We start from the raw sequence: 21,677 nt of genomic DNA on the forward strand, positions 1-21,677 counted from the left end.
ATTTTATATAAATTCAACAAATATTGAGCATTTCAAAGCAAAAAATTGTTGAAAAAATTTAAGATTTTTTTTTATTACCAAAATGCTCGAAAACCGCTCGAATGATTTGGTTTTTGTTTTCTTTAATCAAAAATTCAAGAGCTTTCCTTTCGTTTGGTATATGGGAAGTACTGGTTGCTATCTTCTAAGTATGTTTATTTGATTCAAACATATGGGCATAAATGATTTCCCATACAAAATCACTTCGTCATCATTTTGCAAACACGTGCATGTGTTGGAAGTGAGGGAAGGAGACAAAAAGTATGTATGTATGCGTAAGTACATATTTCGGCTTTTAATAAACAGAAGGCGCAATATTTACAACCTAATCGCAGCGTATGTAGTACATACAATGTAAATACATACATACGTACATATGTTGATTGCAGTTAATGTGGATTATATTATGTACATATGTCTATACATATTATATATGTACATACATATATGTATGAACACATGTATGCATGTATGTATGTATGATGTTTTTATCGACCTTGTTTTCGATTTTGTTATTGATTTTGTAATCGATTTTGTTATCCAGTTTGTTATCGATCTTATAATTGATTTTTTGATTGATTTTGTTATCGATTTGGTAACGATTTACTTATCGATTTTGTTATCGATTTTTTTATCGATTTTGTTATCGATATTTTTATCGATTTTGTTATCGATTTTGCTATCGATATTGTTATCGATTTTGGTATCGATATTTTCATCGATGTTTTTATCGAATTTGCTATCGATATTGTTATCGCTTTTGTTATCGTTATATTTTTTTCTTATCTTATCGATATCGCTTTAGTTTTTGACTTTGATATGCTCTTAACCATACCACGTATTCTACGTTTAAACTTAGCGGCTGTATCTCCGATGCAGCCAGCAGACCAAGACGAAGGCGCTGGACTGTTCCTTTTTTTGAATAAGGTTGCCACCTGGCTAAAAATTATAAGACCTTCACCGTATTTTGATAACAAAATGAGATACCAACTGAAAGGGCATGACATTCGCATGTACAAAAAAATTTCTTTTTTGAGTAGGTTAGCCACCTATTTAAACGTTACTCTTTTATCCTGACATAGTATTAAGCGAAGTCGACATTTTTTGACAACGCTAATCTCGAAAACTACTGAACGAGATTTGAACGAGATTTTCCTTATTATTATCTGTGTCGATAGGGTATTATCTTAAGTACTCAGAATTTCTATGGGGTTTCCACCTGTCTTAAAACGTATAAGATCCGTTCGGTAAATTACAGAAAGTGAAATGTCAAATAAACGGGTTTAAATGAGGTACCACGTGAAAGTAAATGGTATTTGAATGTGCAATAAACTTTCAATTTTTCTTTTTTGGTGGGGTTGCCAATTTTCTAAAAATGACTACCTTTTATATGTATTAATAATACGGGAAGGCATTTTTTATTAATAATATCAGATGTGCAATAAAGTTTTATTTATTTATTTTTTTCTTAATATTTAGAGTTTCCGCCTGTCTAAACACCGTTCGTCGCATTAAAAAAATAAGATGTCAAATGAAAGAGCTTGGCCTTAGGTGTGCAACAAGGCTTTATTTTTTTTTTAATAGGGTTGCCACCTGCTTTCTCCAAATGCGTAAATGTATGTACTTATGTATGTGGCGAAGCCTCGCGCATCCGAGACCGGCTATGTAGTATATAATAAAAATAAGCCAAATTGGCCCAAAAATAAATTAGATATGTATGTATATGAATTTTATTTTTTCTCCGCTGGAAACACCCATATACATTTTTCTAGCATTGTGTGCAAAAGTTTCGACTTTTGAATTTTTCGCTTGTGGAAAATATTAAAAACACATACATTTTTAGACGCTTATGTAATTTATAAGATATAATTATTATACAATAATTTAAAATTTAACTTTAACGTCTTATATATTCTTTATGTTTTACTTGCGCCAACTGGTGTCGTAGAAATCAGCATCTATCGACCCACATTTTTAGTTTTTTCATAGCTAAACGGTTGGTATTTATTCTAGACTTATAACCTAGTTGCCTGCATGCAAGAAAACTGCAAAGGTATTTGTATTTTACGCATTTATTTTAATCGATCCAGCAAATGTGAGATATTCACTTTTACATTACATACGAAGATCAGTTTTCTGTAGCATTCTTAAGGTTGGTAAGTGTGCACATTCGAGAGGCCTTTATTTGGGATCGTTCGAATTCTCGATCACACCCTTTGAAATATCCGATTGGACTAACAACTACGAAATACAAAGTAAAAAGTTTTGGACGTATTGACGCATATTTGGAGATGGCTCACAGCGACTGAAGTACAGAAAAAATATGATTTGTTCATCTTTGGTGTCCCACATATGACGTAAGGGGCATAATTGAAAATGACTCAAGGTTGAATAATCGCTCAACTCATAATACAGTGGTGGAAGAAATAATAGAAACTTTTTACTTTGACCAATTTTGGCTATATTACTTTGTTTATTCGATGTTTAATGTTTTTGTATAAAAGTCTAGCGCAATATATAACACACACAATCCCAAGATGGTCGGTTCTACGTTACCGGATTGACTCGGAGCACCCACTCCGACCAAGGACCATCCATTTTTTCGCACTGGGAGCATGATCTACCGGCAAGTCTGCTCCGCATACTACTGGTCCGCGCCGGCATAGAGCAAAACCCTGGACATGCAGTGTCTGCAACCGAAACTTACACCACTCATCCACCTCAGTCCGTTGCAACAGCTGCAATAACTGGTGTCATCTAAAAGCATGCTCAGGCCTCCGGCACCATAGGGAGTGGAGTGCTAACTTTGCGGCATCGTGCTGCAACAATCCACAGCAAGCCCAGCATTCCACACAAACAGCGCCCGCCCAACCAACAGCCAGTGGACCAACTCCCAGCACACAACCCCGGACATCCACTCAAAGCAGATGGTACTGCAGCGTCTGCCACAACCTGATAAGGCGAAACACCACATCAGTAAGATGCAACGCATGCAACAACGGGTGCCACCTGAAACGCTACTCCGGTCTCATACACCATCGCGAATGGAGTGCTGCTTTCACTGCATCCTGCTGCGCTGCTGCCACACAACCCCAATCGCCTGCACCTACATCTGTGCCAATGCCAACGCCAGCGGCAATCCCACAACCGCGGCCCACGGTCACACCCACACCGGCACCAACGCCGGTGACAACACCAGCGGTCGGACCACCACACCCGCAACAAACACAACAGGCACAGCAAGCAGTTCAGGCAGCGCGCCAGTACTCCCTCACCCCGCGAATTACTATCACCAGGCCCAACTCCATCAAACTATTGCAGTTCAATTGCAACGGACTACAAAGCAAGATCGCTGAGATAGTCAACTTCATGAGGCGCAACAAAATCTCAGTCGCGGCGGTCCAGGAAACCAAACTCCACTCCGGCTCTAGCCTTCAGAGTCAGGATGAGTTCAACGTCATCCGAAGAGACCGCCCTCGCGGCGCCAGAGGCGGCATCGCCTTTATATTGCACAACGCGATCCAATACCGGCTCATTACCCCCCGAATCGCCGCCAACGACACACTCATTGAGCACCAAGGCGTGGCAATCAAGTCGGGAGATACTGAGCTGGAAGTCGTCAACGTGTACATACCACCTGCCACCAGCTGCCCAGCAGGGTATCGCCCGAACATAAGTGCGCTACTTGAAGGCGAAAACCGGGTAGTGCTAGGGGATTTTAACGCGCACCACGAACTCTGGCACTCCAACCTGGGCAACGACCAGCGGGGTACACTAATCGCAGAACAAATAACGTTTTGCACTGTAAACGACGATGCCCCCACCAGGGTCGCGGGTGACTGCTACAGCTCGCCAGATATCACTATAGCAAGCGGGGGTCTGATAAATTGCATTGGTTGGCAACCAGTGCTCACGCTCGCATCAGACCACCAGCCCATAGTAGTCGCTATAGACCACCCAAGAGATTTTGTTACATCCGAAGACCGTACGTATATGAACACCAAGACGGCCAACTGGGACGGTTTTACGGAACACACAGACCGCAAATTCAATGCTCTTCCACCACCAACATGCGCGCACGAAGCTGAGCGCAACATCCGCCGGATCGTCAACGCAGCAGCCGCCCGCTTCATACCAGCCGGTAGGATTGCCAAAATTCGCCCGGGCTTTCCAGCTGAAGCGGCGGGACTCGCAGACGAGCGGGATCGAATCCGCCAGTCTAATCCTGGTGATCCCCGTATCAGGGATCTCAACAAGGACATTAACAGACTGGTTAACGAACACAAGCGGAAAACGTGGAATGAGCACCTCAAGACCTGCAATCTCTCCAGCGGAGCTAGCAAACTGTGGACGACAGTAAAATCTCTCTCCCATCCGGCGAAACGCAAGGACAACGTTGCCCTTACATTCGGCGATATCACCACGTCGGACCCCCGGACGTGCGCGCGCTTTTTCAGCCGGCAGTTTATTGCACACCCGGAGAGAGACAAAGCCCGCCGCAGTGTGCTACGTAAAGCACACAAACTCCGCCCCCGAGACACACCAACGTGCTTTACACCAGAAGAGACGCAGGCAGCTGTAAAGAACGCCAAAGCATCCAAGGCGTTAGGCCCCGACGGAATCTCGATGCAGATGCTGAAAAAAAAAAGGACCAGTGGGAGTCGAGTACATCACTGCAGCTTTCAATCACTGCATTAAACGCCATCACCACACAGATAAGCGAGGGTCTGAACCAACGTCGACCCTGTGATAGGACCTGTCGAAGGCCTTCGACACGGTAAACCACGCGACCCTTTGCCAAGACGTCCTGGACTTGTCGCTTCCGGATCGGACGAAGCGGTGGATAACCAGCTATCTGTGTGGACGCCAATCATCGGTCGAATTCCGAAACGCCAAGTCCAAGCCGCGTAGGATTAAACAGGGGGTCCCCCAAGGCGGCGTACTCGCCCCGACACTGTTCAACCTCTACATGGCGAAACTCCCTCCGCCGCCAGCAGGAGTTAACTTGGCGAGCTACTGCCGATGATTGCACGATTATGGCGACGGGCCCCAATATTGACAGCCTATGCTGGAAAATCAGCGACTATCTCACCGACCTTCCAAATTTCTTCACTGCCAGGAGCCTCACCATCTCCGCCGCGAAATCCACCGCCACACTGTTCACCACCTGGACAAAGGAAGTTAGGCTAGAGCTGGACGTTTACGTCGATGGCAACAAAATACCGACGGTCAACCACCCAAAAATCCTGGGAGTCACGTTCGACAGCCTATTCTCCTTTTCTGCGCACGCCTCAGCCACCTGCGAAAGGATGCGAGCTAGGAACAAAGTCCTCAAGTCACTAGCCGGCAGCACTTGGGGAGCCGACAAAGAAACCCTACTCACCCCGTATAAAGCAATCGGCCGGTCGGTGGCAAACTACGCAGCGCCAGTGTGGACGGCGGGTACCAGCGATACGCAGTGGAAAAACTTACAAACTTGCCAGAATGCAGCTCTACGCACGGCTACAGGCTGCCATCTCATGTTGTCCGAGCATCAGCTCCACAAAGAAAGCCAGATGCTGGCGGTGAAAGAGCACAACACGTTGCTATCGAAGCAGTTCCTCATGGGATGTTACCGTGGAAATCACCCCAATAACGCCCTGCTTCGAAATGAACCGCGTCCCCGACATGTCAGACGTCACCTGCACGACTGGAAATCCGACGTCGAGCCGTGCGTAGACCACCCATTCGACGCAGGGAAATACAGAGCGGCGCTTAACCACCTACACACCGATGCAGTGAGGTCGAATCTTAGCACCAGAAACGACAACATCGTTCTAGGTGGTCGACCGCCACCCATCAACATCGACGTAGCCGAACTGCCTAGAGAGACCAGGTGCACCCTAGCACAACTCCGTTCTGGGTGGTGCCACAGATTAAACAGCTATCTCTCCCGGCTGAACCCAGAAGTGGCAGACACATGCCCTGCATGCGGGCAAGGTTCACACAACACCCAACACCTCTTCGCATGCGCCTCTAACTCCACGACCCTGACACCAGAAGCTCTATGGACCGCGCCTATAGACGCTGTCCGCTTTCTCGGCCTCAGGCTTGTCGAGTCAGAGGACGAAGACGACCCTTGACGAAACCCCGGGGGGTTGAGTACTGCTGCTACAACAACAACAACAACACACACTATATAAATCCATATTTCAAAGTTTGTACAAAAATTATAAAAATTCAACAAATTTTAACAAAATTCCCCAAAAATAGAGATCAAAGATAAAAATCAAGTCGAATTAATATAAAGTGATAGCAGCAGTACAAATACCAAAAATTTTCATGTATTTTGTTGTGTAAAAAATCTTTCCACTGAAGAGATACTTATGTATAATCGTGGTATTGGCCAGTAGTGGTGGCAACTTTATTAGTTGGGCGATTTTCTGATTTTAGTCATTTTACTTAACTAATAATCTAAAGATTTTAGAAATGATTTAAACTTTCCAACTTTGGTTCATAATAAGTTATTTGTAGGTCGTCATCTTAAAAGCCTAATTATTGAGAATTTCAGTGGCCGTGAGCCCCTTCTACATCATTCCCAATTCTTCCATAACTTTGTATTTCGTTGTTTTTAGTCTCTTCACATATTTCGGGGCGATGAGACCGAGAATTTGGACACGTTTAGTTTTATCCATACAACTAAAGGCCACTTATTAATGACATATAAAGAAAAAAAATATGAAATAAATTTAAAAGTATCTACTTTCCGAACCATTTAATAAAATATGTATGTATGTGTACCTAAGATATGTTATATGAAACAAAAAGGCAATATAGTTAAAATGTCATTTTACAATATACCTAACATGCTAACAATTTTGAATATTCGTTACACACATGTCCAGCAGTGGAACTTGATATCAAATAATTGTGATGTCAAAACCGCCTGCCAAAATTTGTATATATTACTTATGTTGGAAAAACATTTTCTAAACTATAGAGGAGTTTTTGTACATGATAAACTGACGTCGATGTTTGTGTTAAATTCCCACTGTGCAAAAATATTTCGAATTGGGATTTTATTAGGTTTCGCAGTTGCAAAAGCATATTAGCGTCATCAATAGGTAATTCAAATTTGATCCAATTGTCTACAGACATTATAGCTTTTCGACTATTGCTATCAGTTGATCTTGATAGGGAGATCGCTTCGACCTTTTCCACCAGATCTAGTTTTTCTCCCGATTCAACTTTTGGAAATTCAGAGATGTATTCTTCGTTATCTGAAATTTCAGACTCATCCAAAGTATCTTCATCCAACACACAATCTCGCCCGCACTGAAGTGCAATTACCACTGGCGGAACTACCGTATTCATATTTATTGAACATTTACTAGCCACACGTGATTTCTCAAAAAACACCAACCAGTCGTGAGGAAGTTCGTCAATAAATTCTTTTAAATTTTTCATGCCTGGTGGATTCAATGCTGATGTTCGCTGTAGTATTAATTGTTTCTCTGCTCCCGATATAAGCGAGCCCTGTTGGCGATCAATAACCGCCACATTTGGATAAAAACCGGCCACCAAACAATATCGTACCATATTCCAATCTTCATTGAAAAGAGAAGCCTGTTGTCCCAGCCGAAATTTTTGGGATGTTAGATCAGATATTTGACGCCGTGTTGCAAAAAACATTTCCATAGCTGATTGCGACAAATAGAATTTACTACAGAACTCGCGGACTCGTTTCCTATTGTTACGTACTGAGCAATAAGATTTATACAACGAAAGTATTCCGAGCTGATCACTAAATGTTTTTCCAGCAAATGATTTTCGTTGGAAAGAAGCATGACCTTGGGCCGCGCGATCTGTTGGTAAAATGAAGGGATCTTTTACCGAATGATAAGCAACGATGGTCAATATGGAGTCGAAGCATTTAAAAAAAATTCCATATAGCAGACACTTGCCCAGTTGTACATCCAAAGGAATCTCTACCAAATGGCGACCTAATTCTGTTACACTTTCATCGTCGTTAAAAACTTCGAGCATTTGCAGTTTTCTAACAGCATTTTGCACACTCACACTTGAGGGAGGGTTTAGCGCGCGTGATAAATAAGTTGCAACGTCGCTTTGACGGTCCAGCGTCTTAGCATACAAACAAATTTCGGTTAGGGGTATACGCATAAATTCAGGAATGCAGAACTTCGGCATATACTCATACGTTGCCGTGGAATACAGACGATAGCACACACCATTCTGTGTTCGACCAGCACGCCCAGATCGTTGGTTTGCATCGGCTTTTGATATCCACACCGATTGCAGTTGTGATGATTCCGTGATTGAGTCATGAGTTTTCATTTTAACCTTCCCTGAATCGATGATGTAAGCCAAATCGGGTATTGTTATTGACGTCTGACCAATATTTGTAGAAAGTATTATCTTTCGCACTGTATGTCTTTGTAGAGCCTCAAATTGATCGTGTGAATCCATTTGTCCATGCAGAATACAAATTCGATATGTATTGGCGGGAAGAGTACTTTGAATGAGATCTCTTTGCTGCACTATATCATTGTATCCCGGTAAAAAGACCATTATAGCACCAGGATGAGGACTCCGGTAGAGACCTTCCAACAATGATAAAATGAGATCGTGATCGACTTCATTTTCGTCGTTGAACTGTTGCTGATAAGCAAATAAAATTCGCTGCTTATCTTCTACTTCTTTGCTTAATTGAAACTGCTCCTTATAACCAACATCCGAGTTTTGTAAAATTTTGATGCAAGTGTTATCCGAATGCATTTTAGCATAATCAAGCGCAGTAAAACCGCGCGCATCACGAAGGCGGGCACTGGCCTGATGAAATAAAAATAGCTCGACATATTTTGAATAGTTGCATTTACAAGCTGCCATAAGCGGAGTAATACCTAAATTAGAATCAATATGTAAAAAGTATATTTTTTTAGGTTTAAGTACGCATAAGAATGCACCTGTTTGGGAGTGTGCGGCATCCACAGGCATTCCCTCACTTTCAATGAAATACTGTATTTGGTCAAATAAGGCAAGTAATTCATCCTCAGATCGGAAATTGTCCAAGCAACATTGATCTATAATGGCATCTAACCCTTGTTGCAAAAATACATCACTCAATATAACAGGATTTTCCTTCGAATAAGAACTTGGTTTTTCACCGTCTATATACATTTTTGCACAGTGTGCTGCATTCGTTTCACTCATCGAACGCAAATATTTCTCCATCAGCGCCGTTCGATATCCTGTGCGATAAAGTATGTCTTCCAAATGAAATATTTTTACATTAAACCCTTGTCCAGGCACATTTACAACTGGACAATCATTGAAGTATTTCGAGAGTAAACTGATATCCATTGTCGCAGACATGAGAATTACTTTGAGATCTTTATCTCGTTTTAAATGTTCTTTAATGGTAATAAGTGTAAAATCGGTGTACTTATCTCGTTCATGAATTTCGTCTATTATTAAATGAGTTATTTTGCGAAAGAAATCTTTCGCGTCAGCCATTATCGAGCGCAAGAGACAACCGCTGGTAGTATATATTAAGTTGGTAGTTTTTTGAACACGACCTTGAAATTAATCTTCAATTAAATCATATAATTGTTTTATATTCTTATTAAACCTTACGTACTTTCCAATCGTATTTGATAACCCACAGTATTACCGATTTGTTCTCCACGCTCCTCCGCAACTCTATGGGCAACAGAAACCGCAGCTACTCTTCTAGGCTGTGATACTACTATGCGACAAGCCCGGTTTTTGCGCATACTATCATTTAAAATATATTGGGGTACTTGTGTGGTTTTGCCTGAACCAGTTTCGCCACTGATTATAAAGATCTGAAAAAATAAGTCTAAAGGTATTCAAATTTCATAGTTATAATATTTTTCTTACAGAATGTTGTTTCAACATATTATGTATTTCTTCTTGATACAAGTATATAGGAAGTTCTTGTTTATCTCGATAGAGTTCCGAACTTATGCGATGGGCACGTGGTGGCACAAGACGCGGTCCAAGCCCAAGTAACAATGCCTCACTCCGAATGCGATTCCTTTTTGCGATTTGCTGGCGTGAGCTTTGCTGATGTTGAATATGATTTGTTTCACTTGTATGTGTTTCAAGAAATGGTAACGATTTCTCTAATAAAGAACGACTAACCGACGACAATTCTAATTTATGTAGAAATCCTAATGATGTCAAACGTTTGCGATGTGTAATATGAAGCACCCGGCTTGCTTTCGAGCCATAACTCCGTGATAATAGTCCAAGTCTAGCAATGTATTTGTGTAAAAACTTGCGCTGGGCATTGGACAATCCCGGAATTACCAACTCAACATCGGAGCCGGCTAAAAAATCTGATATACGTTGCTGTAATTGTAAACGGTCCTCCTCAGGTAGATTCACTTCCTTATTACAATGTTTGTTTCTAGTTCGGTTTCTTGACGTCAACATTTTCTAAAGCGTTTCCCACGCCAAAGTGGCAACAAATATACTTAATATATGATTTAAATTCGCAATTTTCTCACTTGGAATTATAACAATATGCCAAAGCGTTTACACCGAATGAATTTTGTATAAAATTTTATTTCTCACCACACAGAATGAACCACAATCAGTGATCGGACTCTAAAATTTTTGTGTGGTAGAATCTGGAAAAAAATGTGCTAGATTTCAAAAAAATGTGTAGAATTCAAAAAATGTGTAGATCTCTGGTTCTGGATCAAACTTTGTACGAAAATTAAAAAAATTCTGCAAGGTTTCACCTAAATTGCAACATTTTAATTATAATCTACAAAAAAAAACGAATTTTAGTATAATAAAGAGCAAGATATATTGTTGAATATAATTGTTATATGGCCATAAATAACAAAAACAAATAACTTAAGGACGAGACACCTAAAAGTTAAACATTCTGAAAATAGAATTATTAACAGAACCCAAAAAAACCAAGAACCACATGATCAAGTTCAAATAGCACTGGAATCAGTGATCGGAATCTAAAAAAATTGTGTGGAATCTGGAAAAAAATTTAGTAGATTTCAAAAAAATGTGGTAGATCTCTGGGTTTGGATCACACTTTGTTGTTTGCTCCTTTTCATTCCATAGTAATTTTGTGTGCAACTCTGAATCAGCAAAATGAATGATCCTTCTCATTAGGAATGTTCGATATCGTATCGATTTTTCTGAATATCGATATTTCATGGCGCGATAATCGATTTTTTGAATCGATATTCCAAGATGGATATACCGAAGACATCGATACTTTACCCGCAATATCGATATTTAAGTTGAAATTTATTTTTCATCTACATAAAAGTGTATGGAAAAATACTAAATTAGGTTTAATCAGCAGCTTGTGTGATTTATTTAGCTCTTAAGTTTGACAAATCGCTTGAGTCGACCGGCATGCCATTTTAATCCTCAGTAAATATACAAGATGGAAATAACACAATTAGGTGAGTTGTCAAGCAGGTCTAACATTCTATTCAATTGGGAGTAGGATTTTCAACATCGATTTTTCCGATATCGATATTGTTCAGCCCTATATATCGCCATATAGCTTTTACATGCAATGAATGAAATCAATTCATCGAACATTCGTACTTCTCATTATCAACCCTGATCAGAATTTACCTCGAAGAGTATTCAAAAAGGTTGTTTCTTAAAATAATTATCACAAATTATCACTAATTTCTGCTGGAAAGCGTTTCTTAAGCCCTGTATGCAGCTCTCAAGAAAACGGTCAAGAAAAAATTGTCATTATTTCGTGTGTGTCCAAGGAATTTTGACATTTTTGATACCTCACAGCCTGTTGCCTCACTCTTTTCTCAAGAAATAATGGAACGGGCATATATTTCTGTTGCAAACCTGGGTTGCCTTGTGCTCTTTTTTCACACAAAACTTTAGAAAACCGTAGTGGAAAGCGTAGTAAATTTCTTAAGAACAGCGTACTGCCGTAAGGAAATTTGACTCAAGAAAATTTCTTAGCCATTTCTTGTACGTCATTTTATATGGAGTTTTTGCTTTTCTTCAATTCTTTGCCTAATAATATAGCTGAAATTTTTCTCAGTATACACATTTTGTTTTCTCAAAAAGGTATTATATCTTATTTTATTTCATTTCATTGCGAATATACTATAAAAAAGCAAAATTTCGAGCTTTCACAACTGATACCACCTTGTATTATTGCATCATGGGTAATGGGTAGCGTGCATGCAGGCTTTAACATCGAAGAGAGTTATCGATATTTTTTACATACGATACATTTGTATGATTGTTATTTGAGAATTAGAATCTCAGTATATCCAGTAAAAAAACTGTGGTGAAGTCCTTTATGGGGATAAAGTTTCCAGAGGTGAAATTTTAGGTAGCACACAATTTCTTACACGCATGGTTGCTTTTCAGCACTCATGAAAGAAACTTAAGAAATATTTGAAAAAAAAGTTCATATAGTACATTAATTTTGAAAGAAATACCATATAATGTATGTACTCTGGTTAATAATATCAAAAAATGTATAAGAACCACCGTTTAATGTTATATTTGATACAAATTAATATTGCTGCCCCGAACGCTCTGCGCCTTGCCACTGAATAATAGATTTACTTAAAATTACATCCCTGGTCCTTGTTCTTTCTGTATCGCATCGTGGTGAATTCACATTTCTCAGAAATTTGACAACAAAACAAAACAAAGCAAGTATTTTATTTGCTAATTTTTGCGATTTCTATTGTTTAATGTAAATTTGTCTTTTTAGGATATGTCGAGCCAACAAAGAAGGCGCAGTTGGAAAATTTAGTAATTAGTAATGAAGTAGCTGGCATATTTGGAAAATTATGCCGATAAACAGGATGGAATTTGGGAAAGTAAGTGCATGGTTGCAGCATATCTATGTATAAAAAGTATTTAATTAAATTGTTTATAGAAATGTTATAAATCGAGTGGCTCATTTACGATGTGCTCCAAACATTTGGCGAACTTTTTTTCGCCTTTTCAACGTGCTAAGTAACAAGATGACTGCCATCATGGGCCGGTAAGAAACCGCAAGCAAAGGGCAGACAACCTTCCAGGAAGCTGCCTCCTGTCCCCGAGCCGAAGCTGCAGTTCAGCAAGAGCAGGTCAGCAAATTGCTACCCTGATCAAACGTAAACTAAAGCGCTCTGCTGTGATTGCACTCCGTTAATGTGAAAACTTGGTGTTTGCTGAGAAATATCAAACAAGAAAACTCCGTGATGGACGCCGTGAGATGGAGTAACGCTGTGTGGCAAAGAAATGCGGCCAATTCGACGGGCCTGAAAAATCCAAATTGGCTTTTGTGATCCGCATCCGCGGTATCAACAAAGTTGCACAAAAAGTGCGTAGTTTTACAGTTCTGTCTTCGCCACATTAAAACGGTGTGTTCATCAAATTGAGCAAGGCAACCATTAATATGCTACGTATGCCGAACCCCTATATGGGGTTATCCAAATCTTAAATCAGTTTGTGAACGTGGAATGGTCAAGCGTGTCCCAATCTCTGCTTTGTGATCGAACACAAATTTCGCGAAGCGCGTTGATTCACTTCACTTCAAGAAAGCCCCCAACTTCCTGTTGCTATTCAAGCTCAACACATCAACCCGAAGCTGGCGCAAGAAGGCTAATCACTACGTTGAGGTTGGTGATTTCGGTAGCCGTGAGGATAAGATCAACAAATTGCTGCACAAGAAATTGTTGTTTTGTATTTAAGGCGACAATATAATTTGGCACATCTTCAAAAGACGGTCAAGCAAAAAAAAAAAAAGAAAATTAAAAAATTCCTGAAGTTGCCTTTTCACGGGTCGATTTCTGTCGACTGGAAAATTTACTTAAGATATCGACTAGCCAAAACGCTTACATTTTACGGTTGAATTGCAATTTACACGGGTAGATTTTGGTTAAACGACAAAAATCGACCGTGTAAAGGCAGCTTAAATAACGTTCAAATTAATCACCCCCTCTGAGATGGAAAATACCAATAACCATTTCATAATTTCGAAAATTATTCCATTTATATTTGTTCTTGCATTTTCCACACCACTTGTGAGGTATGCTTTTACGCGCGTTACCGATTTTTTTTAATGTGCTCGGTTGCCCAGGAGGCCTATTTTCACCTTTACAACTTAACTTAAACAATTAAAACTAAAGCATGCAATATATAAAGAAAATTAAAAGTTGTCTTACATCTAGTAAACTTAAAAAATTTCACATTAAATTCATTTTTCATTATAAAATAAAAATAAATATCACAATTCAGTTTACAAAATGTGGTCTGTTTGCACCCACAGTAAGTTCCCATGAAGCCTAGTCTAAATTCGGAATTGAAAAAAAAACGAGCAAATGGGGTCGGAAACTACTAGCCCTAAAAGCACAATGTGGAAAATGTTTGAAGAGCTGCGAAATTGTATTGCAATAATAAAAATAACAGTGCATAAATTGGGAAAAATGGTTTTTGTTTTGCTTTATAATTTTTGGGAATATTGGTTCAGATGGAATTTTTTTATTTGTTTGGTTTTTCAGCTCGCTAATGATGCACGCAGGGTTGCATTTACTGTCTATGAAAATATTTCGTGAAGCGTTCCAAAATTAGCTCCGAGCAACTAAAAGTTGGTTAAGCTTAAATGAAATAGTTTTTTATTAAATATTTATTCCTGGTATTTAGTAAAAAACATCAATACTAATGTATGAAAAACAAAACATCAATGCTAATGTATGAAATGAAGTAAATAAAAATCTACGAATACATTCCATGAATATTTTGTCATAGAGCCATTATTAAATTTAGACATAACTTTGTCAGGCGTTGGTACCTATGAATATAGAATTAATGCGTTGGAGAGAGATAAATATACAAGTTCAACGCGCTAATTTAGGTATCCTTGTATGTATATACCTGTTACTCGTCTGGCATATACTCCAACTGCGAAAATAATGACAATTATAATTTATGTAGATCCCTGGATAAAAGATTGTCACAAGTTACTTTCGGTAACTCTCGATTGAAGTTTGGAGTGCAATTTCTCAGAAACACGACTACAGATTTTCTCCAAAGTGTCGGAGAATGCTATGTACTAGTTCATGAAATTCTTAAATTATCTTGTTTTTTTTAGTTTAGTGTCAACCATTTATGAGTTTAATAAAATTTTGTCGTATACGACATTTGTCAAAAAATTTGCAGTCAGTTTTAGTGATATACGCCAAAATGTGATAACAATTTTTATAAATTAACCATACTTTTTACTAATCAGCCTAATCGTGAGTTTCGCCCGAACAAAATTTCGCCAACAATTTTTTCATCCACCTGTAGTGAACACACGCAGACGAAAAGTGACCCGGTTCTAGAAAATGAAACTCATGATAAAGCTGAATATGTCGGAAACTAAAGAAGAACAGATAACTCTATTTAAAAGATCTTGATTAGTTTAGTACGACAGCAATACTAACGCAATTTGTACCAAATAACCGAAAAAATTTTAGTCAATTAGTCGGAAACTAAAGAAGATATCCAAAAACCACAAATTGTCAAAATGACGCTTCCGGCAATTTTCCATCGAGGCGACGATATTTGAATAGCTTTGTATAGTTACCAATAGTCAGTACTAATTTGTACTGGAACCTGCAAACTTTTACTGGAAAAGTGTATGATAACCCAAAAATTTGCAAGAGAGCACTGAATCGAGAGCGTAACATCACGAGAGAGCTGCAAATTCTTGCTAGTGAAATTTTTACTAGCAGAAATTAGCTAGCAGAAGAAGAAGAAGAATAAATGTCAAAAGAATATATAAAAAGTGGTGTTACTAGCTCAGTTGATTTTGTGTATGTGTTTCGCCGCACGGCTTCTGATATCAAATTGAAAAATTTTGTTTGAATTTCTACTCACACTTACAGGTTTTGACAGTTTATGCCGCCAAAGCAAAAACAAAATACATGTAAATTTTTGTTTTTGTACTCCTGCAATCACCTTATATTGATTCGCCTTGGCACAAACAAAAGTAAAATGAGTGGAAACAAAAATATCAATGATGTACTGGACAGTGTTAGTGCTTGTGTGTAAAGCAAAGAGTTTAAAACTGATTTATAAATAGTAAAATGCTTACAGCAGATTGTCAAAGCAGTGCAACAACTGTTCACTTGCAAGTTATTGCTAGTTTTGTGTTCAATAAGTTCTTCTGCTAGTTTTCTCTTCTTCTCAATTTAACGCTCTATTTTGCTTTTACGGTCTCGCTGCAATGTTACTGTTACTACACAAACCTAATGTTACTCGCATATTTTCGAGCCTGTATGTACATTTTCGGGAAAAAGGTTAAAAATTGTATCCATCTGCTGAAAAGATATTTTCGCAGATTCACAATTTATTTAAAATAAATCTATTAGCCCAATCTCCAATTCCATGTGAATAAATCTCCCCAGTGCTTAAATAATTTTCACCACATTAAATAGCTGCACAACACCCTAATTGCCGAAAAAGCGTTGCTTGCAACACTAGTCCTTTATGGGGACCAAACTTGGCGAAAAAAAATAGCTAAGTTTGTTTACTGGATATACTGAGATTAGAATCTATGTTTTGATTAAAAAACGCATGAGTTTTTAGAAAAACTAAGCATACAACTCAAAAATGAGTACTCAACGCGGCAACACATCGAGAACCAGGCCTCAAAAGCATAAAAATCGCTCTGCTTTTAAAAACGATCTGCACGATAAAACAAATCAACAAAAAAAATTGAATTCACTACACGTTTCTGAGGTTTGCCAACATTGCAAGGATGTTATTGAATGGAAAATTAAATATAAGAAATATAAACCATTGTCTCAACCGAAAAATTGTACTCGATGTCAACAGAGAAATATAACAAAAGCATACCATGTGCTTTGCCGTTCTTGCGCGCTGGAGGCAAGAGTCTGCGCGAAGTGCCTCAAAAATGCTGAAGAGGTGAAAATTGAACCATCTCAGCCCACAACAGAAGAACAAGTCAAGTTGAAAGTTGAAATGGATCGACTTATAAAATCTTTGCCTGAACGTAAAAGAAGAGCTTTTATTCGTTATATGAATAAAGGCAAGAGTCAAGAAATTTTAGAAGAGGACAACGAAGAGTTGGAGTCTCAAAAGCATTTGCCGCGCACTCGAGAAGAGCTGCTGGAAAAGATTGAGCTGCTTAAGCTAAATGACGACAGTGATAGTTTAGAATCCGAGATTGAGTCTGAAAGCGACTAGACTATTTAAATAATAAGCACCTTAAAAGATGTTCTTTTAAAGTGTGTTTTTAGAACATTGTTTGACTTGTGAAACCAATCTGAAATAGGGCCTCTCAGCATTGGTAGATTGCATACAATAAATTTTATTTCATAAAAAAAAGTTTATTATTTATAAACCACGTTTTTGGGCGTACATAATAAAGTATGTCCACGTTGAGCTATAAACTCGCGTTTAACGTTTTGTGTTTATGAACAAATATCAAGTGCCCTCATTGGGGTGTTTAAGAAGCTCAGGACCAGTTTGGGAAATGTTTGCTTATTTGTACAACAATTTTTTGGTGTATGGTGAAGGGCGAGCTGATATTTGCATTACGGAACCAATAGCTATATCATTCAAAGTAGAGCCGGGTTACAATGGATAGTACCGCCGGGGAGATTACGACAACAACAACATACAAATTTTGACTTTGCCATGGGAAAACTGGGCTTCTCCGCTTTTCGAATATGCCCACTTTTATGGGTCGGGGCCTTCTAGTTTTCAAGATATTTTGTGCTGAAAGTTATTTTTGAAATTTTTTTAAATATTAATATTTTATGAACTGCATAACCGATTAAAAAGAGTAATGTGTCAGAATAAAGCTAATTAATTTATCTTTCAGTTCATGTATCTAATTTATATTATTTTCCATATCTTAAAGCCCAAAATATTAAAGAACTAAAAAAAAATTCATACTTTTTTTCATAAAGTGATTTTTTGAAAAAATTACGTGATTAATGATAAAGAAATGCACATTACTTAGAAAGTACAAGTTATTACCTTTACTTTGGTATATATATATTATATTATGAACTGCTTTTGAGGCTTAAGAATTCAGTGATATTAAAAAATATTAATGCATTTACTGTAGTTTATTCACATAAGGTGCTCTCTTCTCCGGCAACGTAGAAAGGAGAATTCTACTTAGCGAGTGTTATAATCCCTAAGTGCGGCCGAAGTCCGCCAAAAAGTGTTCTCTGCAAAAGGTGTTCACCCCCTTTTCTTTCGCAACACACAACGGAGAATTCTACTTAGTGAGGGTTATACCCCTTAAGTGCGGCCGAAGGACGCCTACGCAGAAAGGTGTCCTGCCCCTTTTCTTTCGCAACACAGAAAAGTGAATTCTACTTAGTGAGGGTTATAATCCCTAAGTGCCGCCGAGGGCCGCCTACATTTTTTTTAATACTCTGTTTAGAATGGACTGAAGACATGATGTCTATCAAATGAAAGCTTGTTTTATATCCTATTGGATTATGAAATGTTTGAATATGTTTAATAAGGCAATTTTTAAATAATCTTGTGATTGCTTAAATTTTTTTTTAACTTATTAGTTAAATTGAATTTTTGCTTATTGTTTATATATGTGTATTGTTTAAACTACACATACATAACTTAAAAGTATTACGTACTTCTTTGACAGCTTAAAGGAATCTCTTTCTTGAGTATAAATAAATTAAACATTACGAAAACAAGGCACTCTTTAGCCATTGAACATCTAAAAAATGTAACTAATGGAGACATTTATAGATGAAACTTCACTCCTTAAAGAAATTAACTCAGCAACTTGACGATCAATTTTGACTAGTAACTGATCAATTTTATCAGTTGTTGCCCTCTGTTTCCATAATCTTAATCATAGATAAGAAACTGGGCTCGTATCACGGCTCTCGTGAACGAGTTTGAATATAGTATACTTACTTTTTAGACCAATTAAATAAACTCTGGAAAGGACACAGAAAATTATTAATAACAGAAAAGTGTATCCAGTTTTTAATAAATACTTTTTAATTATTAAGCTGTCACACACTCGAGTTTGTCAAATAAAAGAAAACAAATTTTTTCTTCGCCCCCCAGGCCAGCGAAAAGTAAAATTTATGTTAAATAAATTACCTCGTAAGCAGAAATTTGAAAACAAGTTCTGTTTACAAGTTTTCTTTGTTCATTTTAACCTTCAATTATAATATCTTTTTTAGGTTTTCACAAGATTATTTATAAATTATAATGTATAACTAATCATGTAAATCTTTTCGCCAACGCACAGAGGAGTATTTGCATAGTAAAACCGGCCAAAATTATTTGGTGTGTTTTTCTGATAAGTAATGAAAGAAAGCACGGAATTTAATCATAATTAGGCATTTATATGAGAAAAAAAGGCTAATAACATTTATTTTGGGTTCATTTTCGTGACATATTTATTCATCGAATACCATAGGTCCACAAAGAGCCTACTCCACAAAAATTCGAAAACGGCATTCATATTTCTAGGGCATATTTATATCGGCGAGTCCGGATTTGCCCTCCATTTTTTCAGATTAGCTCTCCTTTACGAATAATTGCGAATTGTGTAGAATGTTTAGTTTCTAAAATTTTGATGCTTTCTCAATTTAAATTAAATAAATATATTAAAAATTCAAAAAAAAAAAAGAATGCGGTAAAGTGTTTAGCATACGTTCCATACGTTCCGAGATCACTAAATATTGAGGACATATAATTCAGTAAATCTTGGAACTCAGCTTAGCAAAACAGCTTCCGCGTCACTCGACTAAGCTCAAGCATTTAAAAAATTTGAGGAACAAGTACTTTAAGAGGTACAAGTCATCCATTAATCGGCATTTTTATGATTTGTATATTTCTTATAAGTATAAATTCTCTTTGTTAAATAAGGACTTATACCTATAATAACTACATTCGTAATTTTGAATTAAATATCAAAGATAACCTAAACAATGTTTGGAATTATATTCAGTCTAGGAAAAATACGTATAGCATTCCCAAAAATATTTTCTATATTGGTGTCACTGCATCCTCCGTGAGTGAAGCATCTAACTTATTCGCTGACTTCTTCTCATCTAATTTTGCGACTGATGATGGTGTTCTTGATGTAGATTTGAATAACATTCGTCGAAACCACTCTAATAATTTGTTTTCAATTTTTTATTTTGGATCACTCACTCTCACGGAGGTTGACGTTATAGAAGGCATTAACAAAATAAAAAATTCCTCACAGACTGATATGGATGGTCTTTCAGTCAATCTGCTGAAAAATTGTGCATCTTTAGTGACACCGCTCATTTTAATATATAATAGGTCTCTATCTGCAGGTGCCTTCATAAATGATTGGAAACGTACTCCTATCACCCCAGTATTTAAAAGTGGCAGTAAAAGCGATATTACGAATTATAGGCCAATTTCAAAGCTATCGTCGGTCTACAAACTATTCGAATGCATTATAAAAAATAAGCTGCATTTTATTGTGAAGCATTTGATTAGTCCTAACCAACATGGGTTCGTGGCGGTCAAATCCACATTAACTAATCTCTCAGTTTTTACAGAGGATTGCTTTGCGACTTTCCGACGTGGCTATCAGGTTGATGTGATTTACACCGATTTCTGCAAAGCCTTCGATAAAATTTCCCACAAAATATTGGTTGTTAAACTAGCCAATTTTGGTTTTCATTCTGTTTTATTGAAATGGATCAAGTCGTACTTGGAAAATAGGAGTTCTAGTGTTGTTATAGATGGTCTCTCATCTAAACCATTTACTGCAACCTCTGGAGTTCCTCAGAGTAGTATCTTGGGCCCATTGTTTTTCATTCTTTTTATCAATGATGTATCGTCGTGTTTCTCTTCAGCTCGTTTTCTTCTTTACGCGGACGACCTGAAAGTATACTCTGAGGTTAGATGTCACAGCGACTCGGTCAGTCTTCAATAAGAACTCAATAAGCTCTATAATTGGTGTGCCATGAATCTTCTCTTCCTTAACATCAATAAATGCCACAAACCCATGTCCTCTAAACTGCCTAAACCTCTGTCCACTTCTTACCATTTAGCTAATTCCGTTCTCAAATCAGTTGATGTGTTTAAAGACTTGGGAGTGTTTTTTGATTCCAAGTTTAATTTTAATGCGCATATAAATTACACCATCTCAAACTCTCTGTCGTTGTTGTTGTTGTTGTTGTTGTAGCGGCACTACCAAGCCCCGCCTTTTTCGGGTCTACGTTCAATCATTGTCGTCGAGCTCAACTAACGGGAGGCCCAGGAAACGAGCTGTTTCGATGGGTTCGGACCAGAGGGAGAGGGGTGTTAGTTGAGTCGGATTGAGCTGGCATGTAAAGAGGTGGTTGGTGTCGTGGGTGGACTCTCCACATGCCGGGCACTCATTGGGGATATTGGGGTCGAGTTTGGACAGGTAGCTGTTAAGGCGGCTACAGTATCCAGACCGTAATTGAGCCAGGGTAACGCGGGTCTCTCGTGGCAGTTGAAGCTCCGTCTCTTCTACAGGTGGTGATTGGGCTCGTATTACGGCATTCATAGGTCGAGAGTCGAGGTAGGTAGTAACTGACTCTCTATGAATGTCGTTTATGGCTCGTCTGTATGTCGTCGGGTCC

General features: G+C 38.2%; 2 protein-coding genes across 4 annotated transcripts; one reads left to right on the forward strand and one right to left on the reverse strand.

The window, feature by feature from the left end:
• Positions 1-2,017: 2,017 nt before the first annotated feature.
• LOC118757420 (3'-5' RNA helicase YTHDC2) lies at positions 2,018-10,632 on the reverse strand. Of its 2 annotated transcripts, XM_036492138.1 has the most exons (5): positions 9,940-10,632; positions 9,677-9,884; positions 9,204-9,614; positions 9,003-9,137; positions 2,018-8,939 (listed from the first exon to the last, which is right to left on the reverse strand). In XM_036492138.1, the coding sequence occupies exons 1-5, from the start codon at positions 10,495-10,497 to the stop codon at positions 6,988-6,990; spliced, it is 3,264 nt and encodes a 1,087-aa protein (XP_036348031.1). In that variant the 5' UTR covers positions 10,498-10,632; the 3' UTR covers positions 2,018-6,987. The 2 variants fall into 2 exon arrangements, with proteins under 2 accessions (XP_036348031.1, XP_036348025.1); XM_036492132.1 differs by having other exon boundaries at positions 9,003-9,614.
• Positions 10,633-12,266: 1,634 nt separating this feature from the next.
• Positions 12,267-17,408, forward strand: LOC118734528 (uncharacterized protein C9orf85 homolog). Of its 2 annotated transcripts, none has more exons than XM_036464247.1 (2): positions 12,267-12,332; positions 16,609-17,408. In XM_036464247.1, the coding sequence occupies exon 2, from the start codon at positions 16,675-16,677 to the stop codon at positions 17,269-17,271; it is 597 nt and encodes a 198-aa protein (XP_036320140.1). In that variant the 5' UTR covers positions 12,267-12,332; positions 16,609-16,674; the 3' UTR covers positions 17,272-17,408. The 2 variants fall into 2 exon arrangements, with proteins under 2 accessions (XP_036320140.1, XP_036320141.1); XM_036464248.1 differs by having other exon boundaries at positions 12,318-12,340; positions 16,617-17,408.
• Positions 17,409-21,677: the final 4,269 nt, after the last annotated feature.

Source organism: Rhagoletis pomonella, unplaced genomic scaffold (assembly GCF_013731165.1).
Source record: "Rhagoletis pomonella isolate Grant_MI unplaced genomic scaffold, Rhpom_1.0 Rhpom_scaffold_00002, whole genome shotgun sequence".
NCBI classification, from domain to species: Eukaryota; Metazoa; Arthropoda; class Insecta; order Diptera; family Tephritidae; genus Rhagoletis; species Rhagoletis pomonella.